Source organism: Thermobia domestica, chromosome 12 (genome assembly GCF_964235325.1).
Source record: "Thermobia domestica chromosome 12, izTheDome1.hap1.1, whole genome shotgun sequence".
Lineage (NCBI taxonomy): Eukaryota > Metazoa > Arthropoda > Insecta > Zygentoma > Lepismatidae > Thermobia > Thermobia domestica.
The window spans coordinates 201,394,430-201,411,737 of record NC_137465.1 but is presented as its reverse complement, the minus strand read 5'-3'; the positions used below and the strand labels follow the sequence as shown (position 1 = coordinate 201,411,737).

Here is a 17,308-nt window from a genome sequence, read left to right as displayed (position 1 = left end):
ATGCACAGAACTTTTATTTTTTTTATGTGTGGCTGTGTAAGTGGTAATATTTCCCATTTTTTATTATTGTTAAATTTATCCTTTAAAACCACATACTTATTGTTTTTCTAAAGCAATTTCTTCCACATTGTCGTTTTTAAATCTAGTTTGCCATTCACTCTGTCAAATTTCATTTCTTTTCCACTCTTAAACCCCTTAATTTGACAATGTTTCTTCAAGATCTTAACAACTTGATTATATCTAAAAATTCTGCGATTAACATGTTGAATACAATTATCCACTACGTGGGCAATAGTTTCGCATGGCTTTTTACAAAATCTACATTCAACATTTAAGTTCAGCTGGGCTCTAGCAAGAACTACTCTCATGTAACCAACCAGGTAACGGGCTACTGTTCGGGCTGCCATTTATTTGTAACCAATTCATTGTTTCTGTTCATGGTTCTTTCCTCCGTGGTCCTGCCAATAAGTATTCTCCTGAGACCTGAACTTACCTGGATAGGACGATGAAGGACCTCTCCAAGAAGGGGTTACAAATTGTTCCCAAATCGCTTGTCGGTCTCAATGATGAGATGAGCATTAGACGTCGAGAGGTTCGGGTGTCTCGTCTCGAAAACCTCACGGACGATCAGACGGTCATTCAGACCATAATGCACACAAATACCATTTACACACACAACGAAAACACGCTGGATTAAATAACACTATACTTATTTATTAGAATACTATAAAGGAAAAAATAACGAAGAGAAATGATCACAACACTTAACACAGAATATATATTATAATTTCCACTATCAAAATCGCACTTTACATTTCACTATATTGTAGCCCTTTTTATCACTGATTTATATATAGGAGATTATGACTGAGATTTTACTATAAATGCTTTCCTCACACCATTGACGCACTTGGGGGATTAGTTCTGGGGAAAGGGTTGCCAGGGTAATCCCACGTAGTAATCTGGTTGCTACTCCAAACAGTCCTGAAGAGTCGACGTGAGTCTTCAGCGAAATAATTTCCGAAGTGGAATGCTGATGTTGGAGGGCGCGTTTAAAACTTTTTGGCGCACAAGGTTTATGAACCTGGAACTTATTGATTGGGGCTAACCGTAAGAAAACGTCCTTCACCGGCAAATAGCTTATGCTTCTCAACACAAAGTCATTCTTGATTCCCGACGCGACGTGCGTGGTGGCTGCACACAATTCCGGAGTCAAACTTCCTGAGCTCAAAAGTTTAAGATGCAAGCTGCAATGGTTGATTGAAGAGTGTTGGCAGTTCATTCCAAAAACCACTCAGTTAACTCACCTGTATGCAGATACAAACAGAGTACGGAAAAGGATTTATGTTAATTTTAGTCCACTAGCCACGATGCACGAGACATTGCGATAACTCGGGCGTGAGAAAGTACAGATAAGGAACTGCAAAACCAATGTGACTAGCGTCACTCTGGTCACTCGAACACCTGGTCAGCTAGTATTTCCATAAATGATTAAAGAAAACATTTAATTCAGTTCCAAATAACTGCAGAATATATACTGTGCATATAATAAATCAGGGAGAAACCCTGAGAAGATTCGTCACTCACTGAAATGTTCTCACCAAAAACAATGTTTTAAATATATATATGAAAAAACAATGGGAGACTTCTTTGTCCAGTTGCATGGGAAGGAAGCAATTCCCACTGAAGAAAGAACTTATTTGCGTCGCAGAATAAAGTATAAATCGAAAAAAATAATCACCGTTTTTACGAAATATACGGAGCGTCCATAGAAAATACTTCTCTAACCTGGTAGCGGTTATACTCACACCACAGAAAAATAAGTATTCGTACGCATGTTTAAAGCGTCAACAATCTTGTTATATGGGACAACATTGTCATCGATAAGAAAACAATTAGAAATGGAGTTATTGTAAAAGTACTGAATACCTCTGGCTTGAATTATTTTATCCTTCCATATATCAAAACACTTATACCTTTACTTAGATTTCATTTGATTAAACACCAATAAATTATAAGGTATTTCAATGTTTAATATATTTACTATCTTGTCTTCTATTTTATTTAGCTTAAAAATGATCACCAGTTCTTTCAAAATTTTCCAATGACCACAATGTGTAAATAAATTTCACTTGAACAAGCAATATAATATTGTGAATATTTGGAAATTCTAACCCACTATTTCTTTTCTTGGATAAAATAAATTGTCTACAGCAGAATCCACCAAAGCAACCATTTTTTAAGAAACCTTCTTTACTAGTTCATCAACATGTGAATCACCCATTAGATCCACTGAAGAAAAGATTTGGTAGATTGACCAAAAAATATGTGCTGGTGACCAAATCGTTTGGTCAATATAGCGCCAACCAAACGTTTGGTCACCAACATGAAATGATTTGGTTACAATTTGTTCAGTTGCATGAACCTAATATTTGGTTACCAGTACCAAATATGCATGTGGTAATTTTGACCAAATAAGTAGAATTTTGTTGGGAATACCAAAATTTGGTTCTTGGAACGAAATAATTTGGTTGTAAATACTAAACTTGCATTTAGTGAATCCGACTAAAACATTTGTTAGCAATTGCCAAATACTGTTGGAATGGGTACTAAACTGAAAATAAAAATAGAAATTACAATCTATTAGTTCTATGAAAATGAGTCAAACTTCCCTAACCTTAAGCTAACCCGTTCCTGTCCTTATCTTACTCTACTGTACCCTACCCTACTCTACTACACCCTTTTAAAGCGGTCATACATATCGATGCGCAACTGGAGCATGTATTGTCAAATTTACCCACGGTGCATTTGTTACGGCAAATTTACAGCGAATAAATAACTAAAACACATTAACTAACAGTAAAGTACCTGTAATATATACGAAAAAGTAAGCTTACCTCGAAACACGTCTACTAGCTGAGATAAGTGTAGAGATCCATTGTGTTGCTTCCCAATGACAATTACTTGTCACTTCACATCATTGGGACTTTGGTGTTAAAAGTTGGATAGTGCAAACAAAAGTCTGTTTCACATGTCCTTTGAATTCTAAGCGTGCAAACTTGTGATTGTTAGTTAAACGTGGTCTCTTTTTCCTGATAGAAACACTTTCACTCTTACTCTCAAACCGTGATCTACACTCTCATACTCGCCATGTTTACCCAGAAACCAAGTAGATACACGTGACCTTGTAACTAAACATTTTGGTCAGGAAAACCAAATCACTTGAACGATGGACTTAATCCGCCCTTTCTTTTACATTTTGCAAGCACATGAACTACGGGCTATATTCGCAGCCTGCCTCATTTGCACATTTGTTCACGCTAATGTGTTCAAATTTCAGCCGCTACATAACACAAATACACTCCTTCACAGGAGAAGTTCACTTGAACACGTGTGTGTTCACATTTGTGCTATTGAAAATGCAATGTAAACAACTTTAATATTAATCAATCAGATTTCGATGGTTTTGATAACTTTCTAATACAGTGAAATATATATATATATATTTAATTTTAAAGCATCAACTGTTTATGTATTATTTACTGTCAAATACCTGTACAATAATTTCTAATACAATATCGTGTTTTTTTTCCTTTGTCAAAAAGTGTTATTGAATGAGAGTTCCAAATATTAGATCAATTATTGTAAGTACCAAAAGTTGCAAATCTTTTTAGTTTTCATAAATGTCTTTAAAGTAAAACAAATTTTTTGAAGAAGAATATGTTTTCTATGAATTTTTGAAAACCCCTAAAAGTCGTCTATGTGCTGCGGAAAACACAGTACTTTAAGATTCGTTAATTCATACGTACAATGGAAATATACAGAATTTCGTCAAACACTCAAATTCATTTCCTTTTAGAACAAGCGAGGTTTTTGTATATACATCTTAACATAATAAATGTTTAATTTTCCGTAACTCCTTATTCAAAGGTTAAACTCCAGCTCTCTCTTGAGTACGCCAGAGTATGTGTGTTTGAAATTAAGAATGAGACCTCAATTTGAGTGTCAAATTTAAGTGTGTTCACATGTATTATTTAATGTTTACATATCATCATTTATATTTCAGTTTACATTTTCCTTCATGTTTACGGGAGTATAAATCGTTGTCGTAAAAAAAGGAACACAGACTGATGTCTAAAGTTAGAAGTTTCATATTAATCTTCACATTGTTTTAATTAATTGCAAAATTATGTTTTTATTGCAGCTGAGATAATCAAATTAACTGGAAATGAAAAGGTGATAGTAAAATATCTGGACGTGAGCTCCATCGAAAGTATCCGTCATTTTGTGAAAGAATTTCTGAAGGAAGAAGATAGACTGGATGTTCTAATCAACAACGCTGGAACTGCTTTGAACAATTCCTATACCAAAGAAGGATTGGCCTGCGTGATGGCTACAAATTATATGGGACCGTTTCTACTTACGCATTTACTTTCAGGTGAATCACTTATACTTAAGATTTAAATAGTTTTAGGTTGACTTGCTTCAGTAGTTAAATCACAATTGCCGATTGAAAAAAAAAATGTGTTCGTCACCATATTTCATATATTTTGGACCCTTTTTCTAAACCTGTTTGTTCCTTATGGTATTGTCTTGGAAGATTTTACTTAGCATTCCTCCCTTTCCAAGGTGAATATTGTATTACTCAGTTTAGTTTTAAATGGTATTCCATGTCCTAGAAAGTTCAGACTTTGAAATATGAGCGGCAATTTTACTCTCACGTGAAGACGTGTAAATGATATAGACATAGCTAATCATGTTTAGCACGTTGAAAACTAACCCCGAGCTAATGTCGGGCCTCGTGAAATGTTCGCTTGTTCCATGCTTTATCAAGATATTCTTTCAAAATGTAACACTACTACTACTTGTACTTAAGACACTCAATCGATTCGAAAAAAACGGCTTTTCTTTATCTACTACTGTTTTGGTTCTAAGGTGATCAACATTGAAACCGGAAACGGTTGACAGTGGCGGTTCCAGGATATGATCAAGGGAGGGGCTAAACCATAGTTTGCTGCTTTTATCCAATGTAAAGCAGGATTGAAGCCCATTTTATCCAGTGTATACCTGAGCGTCAAGGAGGGAGCTATAACCCATATATCCCCCTTTGGATCCGCGTCTGACGGTTTATTTCTACCACTTCTGGTTTCAATATAGGGTTACAGAGGAGAAGAAATCTATTCTTCGGGCGCTGAATCGATTGCAGAGAATCACTTTTCGATATATCTTAATCGATTTTGCTCTGATAGGACCGGTTTTGCTTGATTTAACGGACAGCTATTCCATTATAAGACTGCTTTAGAAGTCTAATAATAATAATAATAATAATAATAATAATAATAATAATAATAATAATAATAATAATAATAATAATAATAATAATAATAATAATAATAATAATAATAGCTGGTGGTGCAAGATAACCAAACGAACAAACAACAAAAGTATGTTAATATCCAGTTCTAGACTAAGAGGATGTTCCATTTCTTAACGTTGATTGTTGAACATTCTGTTGCAACCCGACGTAACAAGTTTACGCTCTGAACTAATTTCAGAAACTCCATTCAGTCTAATGACTACTCCTGAAAATAGGACTAGCTCAGGAGAGTAATGCTCCCGGAAGTAGGAACGAAAAGCACAGTTCTGATTGGTTGGCGTTATCTATGTCTTGCCGCGTTGCATTCAAATAGCAGAATTCAAACAAGTGTTATTGTCGGTTCTCGTGGCCGAGTGTGCTAGCGCTATATGCTAGTAACGACAATTCCTTTTGGCGTGAGTTTAAACCCGGCCCGAGGAAAGTTTTTTTTAACTTTTTTTTTACATTTTATAACACTTTTTAAATTAAAGTAATATGAAAATAATACTCAAAAATGTGATTTACTTACTTTTGTGCAGATAAGTAGTAGTAGTAGTAGGAACGGGTTAGAAGCCCCGCAGGGTTCGTTTTGTTCCCCTTGTACACCATGATATAAGGCTCGTTTTGTTCCCCTTGTACTCCATGATATAGATTTTGTGACCAACTTAAAACAACTGGCTAGGATAGCGCGTAAAACAGCTGGCTAGAGTAGCGCGCGAAAAAACGTACTTCCGGGAGTATTACTTTCCCGAGCGGGTCGTCTGAAAACAGCAAAAAAGCACTCTCCTCATTTTTTCTTCTAATGTTACAAAAGCAGTGGCGACTCGTCAGAGAGGTTACATCGATAAAATTTAAATTTTATTGCAGGAAGCTAAAACAAGAAAAATTCATACTGCTTCAGAAAGCTGCGTACAAGAATTAATAATACATAAGGAAAGCTTTTGTTCCTTAGCTCGTAAGTATAAAGCTTAAATTTTAACCAATGCGACTTCCCTTAAGAGCCACCCTTGCATAGAAGTGACGAAACCAATCACACTTCCTGCAGTTTTCCACAAATAGCTAAGCAGTATAGCTATACATTGTTCATTCTTTTATGTATCCAGAACGGTTTGAAATATCAAATTGCGGTATGTTTTGACGACGTGATACTTATCTTAGCACTTTTTCGAAATAAACCCTTTCGACAAAAGTTTAAATTACAATTCGTTGTAAATTTGTTCCTGTTCTTTGGAAATACATCATATCATAATCCTAGTAATCGACGGCACTTTACATATTGGGCGTCCATCTTATTTGCGATATTACTGTTTAGAAGCCTTCAAAGTTTGGATGTTTTTGTGATATTCCAGGTCCTTTTGGAACATTCAATAGTAAATTTGGCATTATATACATGTGTTTAAGACGTAGATATGGAATATGGAATAACCTGATGTTGAAAAACATACCTTTACGTTGCGTTGGCAACACTAAAAATCTGGTCGTATTGCACAAAAGGTCAAACAATGGCACTCTATCGATATTTCCCTCGTATTTTTTTTTAAAGGTCAAAGGCATTTCAAAATAAATGGTCCACTTTATGAATGCGTTTCTAAGTATAGTAACTATATACATGTAGTATAGTATAGTATGGTATTATATACAGGGGCATAACTAGATGCTGGCAGGAGCTGGCAAATATTGGCTGTCGATCCCTCTTCTGCTTTCCAAAGGTAACAATTGGAGCAAATTTTGTAATAATTGATTTTTTTTTATACTCCGCATACTGGTAATACAGAACTCTAAATATAATTTATGTGACTTTTATACTTTAAAACTTCTACCTTTTTGCTTTGTTTGACTTCGACAAATGCTTCTTCGAAATCCAGCTTCCTAGCCAACGATTGATCGTTGGAAAGAAGTGTCGGTCTTTCTTGACTCATAGTGCTTCTCAGAAGGGACGTCATTTGAGGAACGAAAAGGAGCAAGAGTTTCAGAAACCTATGCTTTTTAGTAAATTATATGCTAGTAAGGACGCCGATCCAGGGTGGCGGTGGAGGGACCCTTTCTCCCCAAAGCTCATGTGGGTTCCCCACATTGTATTTATGAATATACTAAATACAATATTTGGCATAATTTGACTTCAGTTTATCTTAAAATCCTCATATATGCCTTCTGCATCTGAATGCTTCCTTCCAAAGTTACAGAAAAATCGGCGCCCTTGTACGCTAGTACACTAATAGAAAACGTGAAATTCGTATGTCGGCGCACAATCTTTCTCCCTCTTCCGTCCTGGCAAAACTGCTCCGCACATAGTTCTTTTATCGTTAAGTTTGGAAAATAAACTCTCCGCACACACAGTTGTCATAGAAATGGACAGAAACTACAAAGCTGCACAGACTTCTGGAAAACGGGGTAAAACGAAGTGATTTTCCACTATAAGTAGAGAAACTAGTTCAATAAGGTAATTGTTATACTTTAGAAACCGTATTACTAAGTACTGGCCTCGCGGTTAAAATTTCTGGCTAAACTGCTGAGGAAGTTATTTGCTGTATTTTTCTGCGAACGCATCAGCTTTATGTAGAAGATCAGCGTAATTTTGATTTTGCAGTGATTTAGGTTCCAGGATACTAAAGTTTCATATCACATCACTCAAACTATCGAGATGACTATCGTATTCGACCAAACTATCGTATTCGGTTGAGCGGCGCAATCTGTCTTCAACATTGAGGGTCGGGGGAAGAACGAGTAAGACCGTTTCCTTCTTTGTGTGTGTGTGTGTGTGTTAAGCGATGCTCAAAATAATTGTGAAGTTGAAAAATAATGCTGTAGAGGATCAGGGGAGCAGGGTTGTCTTCAACATTGGGAGGCGGGCAGATTTGAGGCTTTTTCTGCGAGGATATCAATTTCATCTCACTTTCCTTTGTAGCAATCGCACACAAATCATCACATTTTCCCCAAAAACATATTTCAAATCGGATTATTGGGGGGACAGTACCCTCCAGTTCCAAGATTGGAGGGGACATGTCTCTCTCATCCCCTCGGGATTTGAGCCAGTGATTCGGTTTGCCATAACATCTAGCACCCAAAAGACACGTTTATACAAAAGCTTTCAGGATCCCTTAATCGTTCTTCTAAGGAATTTTATCCTGGCGACGACGTATTCCGATGTCGAGTATGAAGAAATTCAGGCTGAACGTGCCACCTCTTCCCTATTATGTTTATCTTTTTCTTTAGATCTTCAAATTTACTTCGATAACTTCTCAGGTCGTTATAACATTTAAAAAAAATACTCTTTATGATAAATCCATATTTTTCGATTGACTTGTGTTGGGCATAACGTTCATTGTCTACAATATTTTGCATTTGAAAACCACTAAGAAAACAAGATCATAAATCTCGACATGCCTTTTTCAGTGCTTCAGTTTCATTTTTTCATCTGACTTACAAAGAGTTGTATGTCATGTACAGAATTATCTTACAAAGAGTTTTTGAATGCCGAGTTTTACACAAGAACTGGTATGTTACGCTTGTTATTGTGCCCAAAAAACGCTTACTACTGCTTTATTATGACTTGTCTATGCATACAACTGAAATCTTCCATTTTCGTTTCGGTAATGAGATTTAAAAATTGTACTTATTACAATACTTTTAGATGTTCATACCATGTGTTTACTTTCTTAATATTAAGAACACTTTCTTGAAGAAATATAGAAAAACTAAGTAAATAAAGGCATGGGGTCACGGGTGGAGTCCTTCGTCTTGTGGTTCCCTAACATTTTGCCAGTCCAGCCACCCTGCAGTTACGTCCCTGATTATGTATATTCAAAACAACATCGACAACGTTTGGGAGGTGATTCCTGACACCAAGATAAGACAAAAAGTATAGACCAACCTGGGTGCACAAATGCTTTCTTTCGGAGTTATAGACTGCCGAAAACATGAAAAATGGATTTTAAAGGTTCATAGCTCCAAAACTATGGAACCTATCGTAGTCGGGTCAAGACTATTTAGGAACTATGTGTCCTGTCCAAATATCCATGTTTCAGAATCCTGCGGCATTTCCGCAACAACTTTTATAGAGGTAGTTGCAGTGCTTCAAATTATATGCCCGTAGCCGAACTGCCTTTATAAAAATTGTTGCGGAAGGAAGGAACTCCGAAAGGAAGCACTTGCGCACCCAGGTTGGTCTATACTTTTCATCTTATCTTGGTGTCAGGTATCATCTCCCAAACGTTGTCGGTGTTGTTTTGAAACACCCTGTGTATATATAATCTTCTAAATAATACGTATCCTTTTTCACAACAGGTTTACTTATGAAGTCGTCTCCTAGCAGAGTCATCAATGTGTCTTCACAGTTGCACGAGTTTCCAGTCTGGAATAATCTGGAACAACTAAACTCTTACCACCGTTACTACTCCTATCCTTATTCCAAGCTCTTCCTTCTTATGTTCACCATCGATCTGGCCAAAAAATTGGAAGGAACAGGTGAGGATTGATGTTTTAAGTCAATGTACGTACCTTAAACTGCTACCAATCAATGTATCTTCAAAGTTCCACGCACTTCCAGCCTGGAATTATCTGAACAACTTATTATTTGTCACCGCTACTACTGCTATTCTTATTCTAAGCTTTTTCTTACCTTCACATCTACGTGGATAAGAAATTGGAAGGGGCAGGTGAGTGAGTAACAGGTAACTTCATTGTCTTCACGTAGAACTTGACATCCCTTAAAGTAATTAATCAAATTAGTCCTTCTCTTCTTTCCCCATATTTTCCTATCATCATACCTTATCACGTCCATGGTGGAAAGACTACAAGGTGGTTGCATGCGCATGTCGCCTGGAGCACTGTCGTGGCTGTGACGTCATCTGGTTTGCAAGAGACAACGGGAAAAGGCGCGGCTTAAGTGAAAAGTGGAAATTCTTTGTTCTTTTAAATGATATCGAGAATGCCTAACTGTGCAGTGTACGGCTGTAGTAATTATTACAGAAAAACTAAGGGAACTAATATAAAATACTTTAGATTTCCTCAAAAAGAGGGGGAATGTCTCCAGAAATGGATTTTAGCTTGCAGGCGACAGGACAAAATAAACCTAAAATATGGTAAGTTTTACATAAAAGTATTAAATAAATGCAATGTTAAATGAAATTATAAAAATGCGATTTCATTATGTAGTTTCTTTTTAGTATTAATAGTATGTAATAATAGTATATAGGGCTACAGTAGCTTGTGTTGATTCTGCATACAAAAATCCAATAGTACGATTTAAAAAGACGAACTTTGAGGCAAGACCCGGATTCGAAATCATGAGGGAGGGGAACCGACAGAGGTTATCATTTCTATCATCATTTCCTTCTATATAAGATATCGAGACAAAATTTTCCCCATAGAGGCAGGCATGTAACTCGAGAAGGGAGACACGATGATCTAGGAGGCTTACCTCCTTCGAGTTACGCAAATGGAGAGAATTGAACGCGTTAAAGTAGTTCAGGTCCCATTTCATTCTGGAGGTCTGCATTCCCTGTAGTCTCGGTGCTAAAACGGGACGTTGCACTTCAAATTAACTAACGAATGGAAGGTTCGTAATAACGATTAACGGTTACAAAGTTATATAACAATGTATTAGATCAAGAGAATAAAGTATCCATCTGCCATGTCAGGGCGACATTGTCGGGACATTTTTACACTCAGATTTTGAATTTTTTCATTTTAATCATAACTTTGGATAATTACATATACATATTTATCCCCCCCCCCAGAATTAAAAAAATAAGAATTACTGCAGTAAATTTAAAAATATGGTAGATTCTCAACCAATCAAGGAAGCACGGTGGCTCAGTGGCAGAAGGCTCATCTCTGGTGCAAGGGGTACTGGTCCGCTTCTCGGTCAAGTGAGTTTGTGGTGGACAACATCGTGTCCGTGAGTTTCTCGGGGTATTCCCGCATTCTCATTTAACCAAATTCCACATAATCGTTCACTTGCATTTATCTTTTGTCTTCTTTAGTTCACGGGACAGAAAAGAGAAAACTTATCAAGAAAATTAAGAAAACTATGTAATTTTATGGTTTATATGTTTTATAGTCTAGCTGTAACCCCTGCATCGTCATCACCTACGCCTAGTACTTTGTTTATTGCTTGAAATAGTCAAGCTGCAATTTCTTTGTTTGAGGTGCTTTGTATATACATATTTATTTCTATATATTTTTAGAACACAATAGATGTAACGTTTTATTTCGTACAAATGTTTAATAATACAGTTTGTTATGGCGTAAATTTTGACACTAATATTTAGAGAACTGTCAGTTTCACCAAACCTTTTGTTTAAATACAAATTCTATAAATAAGAGATCAGCGAATTCAAGATAAGATGATTTTTTGTATAAATCAAAAATAAAAACGATGTTTAAAATATTAAATACGTGCGTCCCTGCTCAATAAAGTTTTTAACCTCCCCTGAGATTCTGACGAAACTTACGTGGGAGCAACCTCTTAAAAAAAACTGTCCAAGCATAACGAAAATATACGTATGTGCATTTCTGTTTACGAAAACCATGAATTCTTCCTTGATATATTCTCAAAATTTATATGGGGTCATTAGTAAAGATCCATCTCCCTTTCAAGCAAAATAATAATAATGGTAAATCGAAACCGATCAATGTGTTACAAAAATATTCTTGTGCATACATAAATATATAATAATGAAATGCATTAACGACACACTGTGTTATAGATTGCATAACGACATAATGCATAACGAACAAGCCTATAAATACTCGAGTGTATTACTTCAGATGTTTAAAAAAGAAAAGAAAGAAAAGAAAGAAAAAGCAGAAAATGTAGTGAGTAATATTGGCTTGTTCAAGCTTCAAAGTTGTTTAATAAATTTATGAACTGATATTGCTATTTCTTTTGCTATTGTAAATATCTTCCTTTGAATTCACTTAGCTTAAGCATTGATTATTACGTTCATATAATTATTGTTTGTACTAAACTTTTTACTTCGTTGAAGATCACTATAAATAGAAGAGAAGTTTGCGTGTAAGATATCAGCGAACAAGCGCGTTAAAAGTTCATCTGACTCTCGCTGGCCACGTCTGCGACCAAAATGACGTCATGCGCCAGAGCGACAAGAATGTAGCATTGCATTGCATCCACCTTGTAGTCTTTCCACCATGATCACGTCCATCAGAATAAAATTTCCTCCACAATGTTCTACACACTTAGTTTTTCTCTTTTAATTATCTGCAATATTAGTTTCTCTTCCCTACTATTTCTAAAACTTCCTCTTTCTTTTCCTGTTTCACTCCGCTTACTTTCACAATGCTTCTTCATATTCACATTTAAAAGTCCCTAAGCGTCTTTTGTCTCTTCCTCCATGTCTCCTCCCTATCCAATAGACCTAAAGTACTTCATACAAAAAAAAAAATACTGAAGGCTTCTTCCTTCATTCATATCCACTCACTTCCCAATAATAATTCAGAACATTACTAATAATATATCCTGAAGAATGTTCCACTCCACTTTTCATAGTAAACACAACCGTCTTGTTTCCATTCAGCATTCAATTCAAATTTTTCGTTCTTACTTTCATGCACAGATTTCCTTCAGGTTGATTTTAGATTCTAATCTCACAATAACAGCGTATCAACAGCAAAACAAATAATTTTATCCCTCTTGTTTCTACATATATTCACTTTCCCTAATCAACCAGTCAAGATCGATTATACAATCACTCCGAAATATATATTGATCAAATATGTCGCTTCTCCCAGGATTCAATTCCTAGCTGGAGCTCATATGGTTCGGGTCCCACGTTAAGCAGTAGGTCCACGTCTCATATAGCTGAAAGGTACTCTAAAAACCAATCAACAAATGTCGCTTCTCTCACACACTCGATTTGCTTTCAAAACCAGAGATTTGTTCTTCATTGCAGCACTGATATACAGTGAAACCTCCCTTAACGGACACCTCTATAATACGGACAGAGTTTTTTGTCCCGGCAAAATTATATGTTATCTTACGGAACAAAACCCTCTCTTTAAAGGACACTCTCAGATACGGACGCGGACAGTCCTTTTTCCTCCCAAACGTTTCAATAACCTCTTTATAACGGACAGGAATTTTTCTCGGTTCTGCGATATATTACAGGAGACAGAAAAGTCTTTTCCCCACAAGTGTATCTATCATGAGTCTAGACCTGGTGAACCATCAAACAGAACAGCTTCAAGCTGAACTTGAAATTCTTCTTTGTTTATGCCCGCAATAAACTGTTTTCTGATGGAAATCCTAGAAAAACTTCAATAAGTAATAACACTCATGCAGCGTCAGTCGTAAGGCCAAGAATTCCATGCAAAAGATCTTCCCTTCCCTGACAAATTTAGTCCTTTTTCATCTGGGCCTTGCATCTTTCCCGACAATTTCTTAAATAACAAAATATTGTTTGTTTTACAATAATATTTTCAACGAACAATGTCTCCTCTCTTACTTTTTTGGAAAAGCAACATTTTTCTTTTACGTATGATACTGAAACAAGTCTGGGTTTGGGGTTTTCCCGGCTTCCTTTTCACTTTTACTAAGAGGATATTCTTTGTGATTAGGACTGGGTCAACAAACATATGTGCTTCCAATAACTTGCCTTTTCGTCCATTCCGCCAAAGAACGAATATATTAACACATTCTCCAGTAATAATAATATTTAACAGAAATGAATTTCTCCTTCATCCCTCCCAGTAATTCAAATAGTACTAAATAGAGTATTTTCATATTGAATTTTACGTATCTACTCTCATACATAATGCATTTACTATATATTACTGCATACAATTACCATTGTGAGGAATTAAATTTCTGTAAGCTCTCTGTAACGGACACCTCTCAATAGCGGACAAAAATTCATGTCCCGTTGGTGTCCTTTATTCAGAGATTTCACTGTATCTGTCAATTTGTCCTCTGTCAGAATTGTCGGTCTGCTACTTCGGAGTGCATCTGACATGCTCCATGTTTTCTTGAATTTATCGTACAAACATTTAATGGTTGATTTATCTGGAGATGCCTTTCTGGGGATTTGCATCTGCATAGCGTGTCGCGGTGATTTCATAAATAAATTCTTTTGGTACTCTTCCAGAATGAAAATTATTTCCCCCTGTGTGTACACTATACTGTACTGTCTAGGCAGAAATTAACCCTGTGTTGAGAAACAAGGAGAGTTCCCAGATTGGCTGCCATTTCCAAGGTAAGGCTTTCGTGATACATTGTAATGTTAAAAGACGCCAATGGGAACAATTAAAACATCGTGCAAAGGCGCTGATTTTCCATACAGTGTAGTTTAGCATAGTAATGGACATTGATCTCCTGTCGGGGGAAAGAAGGTGATGCATTGCAAAAGAGGTAATTGATACGGACCATTGGACTCAGAATTGTACGTGGTACCTACATCACAACGGACTTTGGAGAGATGATTATTGCCGCGCCCACTGAGGGAGAGCCATTGATGCCTCCCAAATGGTAATATCTGTCTGATACATATGGCATACATTAACCATTGATTTCGGTAATGTACAGTGTATCTCTTCTGCAAAATGAAATATATAGATCATTAACAATCTATTGAACCCTACCGAGTAAGTGGAAACCTTCAGGATGCCTCCCAAATGGGAAGCCTCCCTTTGGTCCATGAGCTCTCACCAGCTCACGACGAGGCAGCATGCTTCGTACACTCGAAGAAATAGATATTTTCATTTGGCTTAAGTATATCTGCTGAAAATAGTAAATCTACCCTTGGCAACACCACTCGAGTGTGGATACAAAAAGGATACAAAAGGCACACACTGCTCGTTTATATAGCCTAGCCTGAAGGCAAATACAGAAGTCTACAAGCAATACGTCACCTCTCTTTCAGTATCTTCTGCAGCTCTTACTTTAGGTGCATGTAGTGTTGCCAAATGTATTTTGAAATGGAAAATATCTACTTCTTCAAATGTACCTCTGGACACTTTTGGGTGGCTAGAGATAGACAAGGCGAAGGTGCAAGCCCTCCCGGGTTCGCCTGAAGTTCTTCGAGCAGGTTGGTCTCTGTCGGGTTGTGGTCATACGATAGGATCTGGTAACATGGAAATTCCGTATTTTAAGAGGGAGGTGATATTTGTGCAACTAAATATCAACTAAAAGAGGATGTTTCCTGAAATCTGAATGTGCAAAAACAATGGTTGGACAAGAGGGCTAACTTCGAGGACCGGTCGTCAAACAGAACCGCTTTGGGCATAAAGTCTTATGTATGGTGAAACTACGAGGGTCAATTCACTTTTTAGTACACTCCTAACGATCATACTATCAATGCTAGCACTTATTGTGAACAGTTCGATCGAATATAGTCTGCTACGCCAAAAATATCACCCATTAGTGAATTGAAAGCGCGCCCTGCCCTGCTGCAAAAGGGAACACACAAACAATGTCTTGTTCGTATGTTTCCCCTGGATTATCCTGTTTTCCCGCAACCTTTCTTTTCTACCTCCTTTAACCTGCGCCTCATAATCCTGAGGCATTAGAATGAATATGGTTTTCTATCGCCTTCACATAATCTTTCCATCCCTCTTCTTTAGCTACAGAGTCAACTAAAAAGTTTAACTTGCGCAATTTCGTTTTCATATCTCGTGCATTTGTTTGTTAAAGTGTGAATGTTTCCATTCCAATTCAATTTGTTATTTATGATTCGTATATTTTAGATGTTCTTTTACTCCAAGAAAAGTTTCTGAAAGTGAAATCACGACAGGAGATACAACACTGGTGCAGATTTCTTAGGGAGGCTCATTCAAATTTGACCAATCCAATCTAAAATCATTGGGGCTTTTAATACGAATACGCCAGTTCAAGCTAACTTCGGACAGGGTCCGGATTCCCTCTCCACTATCCCTTCAAAATCGAGGGACATGAGATGCTATAGTTGAAAAAAGCCCTTGCACAACGAAAATTTAATCTTAGAATAGCAACCTTTGTTTCACGTGAAACCCGACAATATTTCTTTGATCAATAGCTGTAAAATCAAGTCTGTGTCCTCCTTCCGCACAAATAAACAATAAGCCCTATAACTTAAGGAGGCGTTCGGGGTCTGTGGACCGAAACTATTTTTGACTTACGTTATGGAAACTGATTTCACGTTATAAGTTATGTCCATATTCCTTAATGTTGAACAATTTATTAGTTGTCCAATGGTGTTCGTGAAAGTTGTGATACCAAGAAGGGATGTAGAGAATGCGTGCAAACTCATAGAATTTGTGCGGCAGATTATGACGTACGCACGACTGCGATTCCACTGAGATTACGCATGCGTGGGATCGAAACAACATTGCTACATGAAGTTCCATACTTCACTCAGACTGTTGAATATGAAAAGACAAAATACAAATCTCTGAGCAAACATCACTCTATGTCGCAATTTAGATACATACGACGGATTACATATCTACGACTCTCTTTGAACTGAGCGAAATTGGTTGGTTATCGCTAACGTGGCTTCTCGTGCTACAAAATTGGTGCACGTACATGGTTAAGTTGGCACAAGAATGGTGTACATCTGGAAACAATGGACAGAAGAGAACCGTATGTAGTGACGATGAAGCAGTGGATTGTCAATGTGACTACATCACAGGAAGACAGATATCTTGTCGGTATGGTCGACGCTGGAGTATGGTAATAGGCATGGAGTCGTCTGCGTCGACGGTTCAATGACGTTTCATGCATGCGACAGAGGGGACATGAGTGATTTTGTACTCATTTTCCATTAATCCAGAATTATGCCCTAGACTACAACGGGAACATGAACATTTTAGCTCACGTCACGAGCAGCAGGCGGACGATTCCAACAGTATCTTCAGCTACAGTGATTGCCACTTATAACCTATCGTTTTCAATGCCAAATACGAGCTTCCACTGTCAAAAACAAGTATTGATAGAGTACAAACACGGGTGCTATTAAC

General features: G+C 36.9%; 1 protein-coding gene across 2 annotated transcripts in view; it reads left to right on the top strand.

The window, feature by feature from the left end:
* LOC145666933 (retinol dehydrogenase 12-like) overlaps positions 1-17,308 on the top strand; it is a 325,956-nt gene that overhangs the window by 294,795 nt on the left and 13,853 nt on the right. For both annotated transcript variants that reach the window (XM_081734538.1, XM_081734537.1), the window contains exons 4-5: positions 4,205-4,438; positions 9,641-9,820. In XM_081734538.1, the coding sequence (XP_081590664.1) occupies positions 4,205-4,438; positions 9,641-9,820 (414 nt within the window). The remainder of the gene's footprint in view (positions 1-4,204; positions 4,439-9,640; positions 9,821-17,308) is intronic.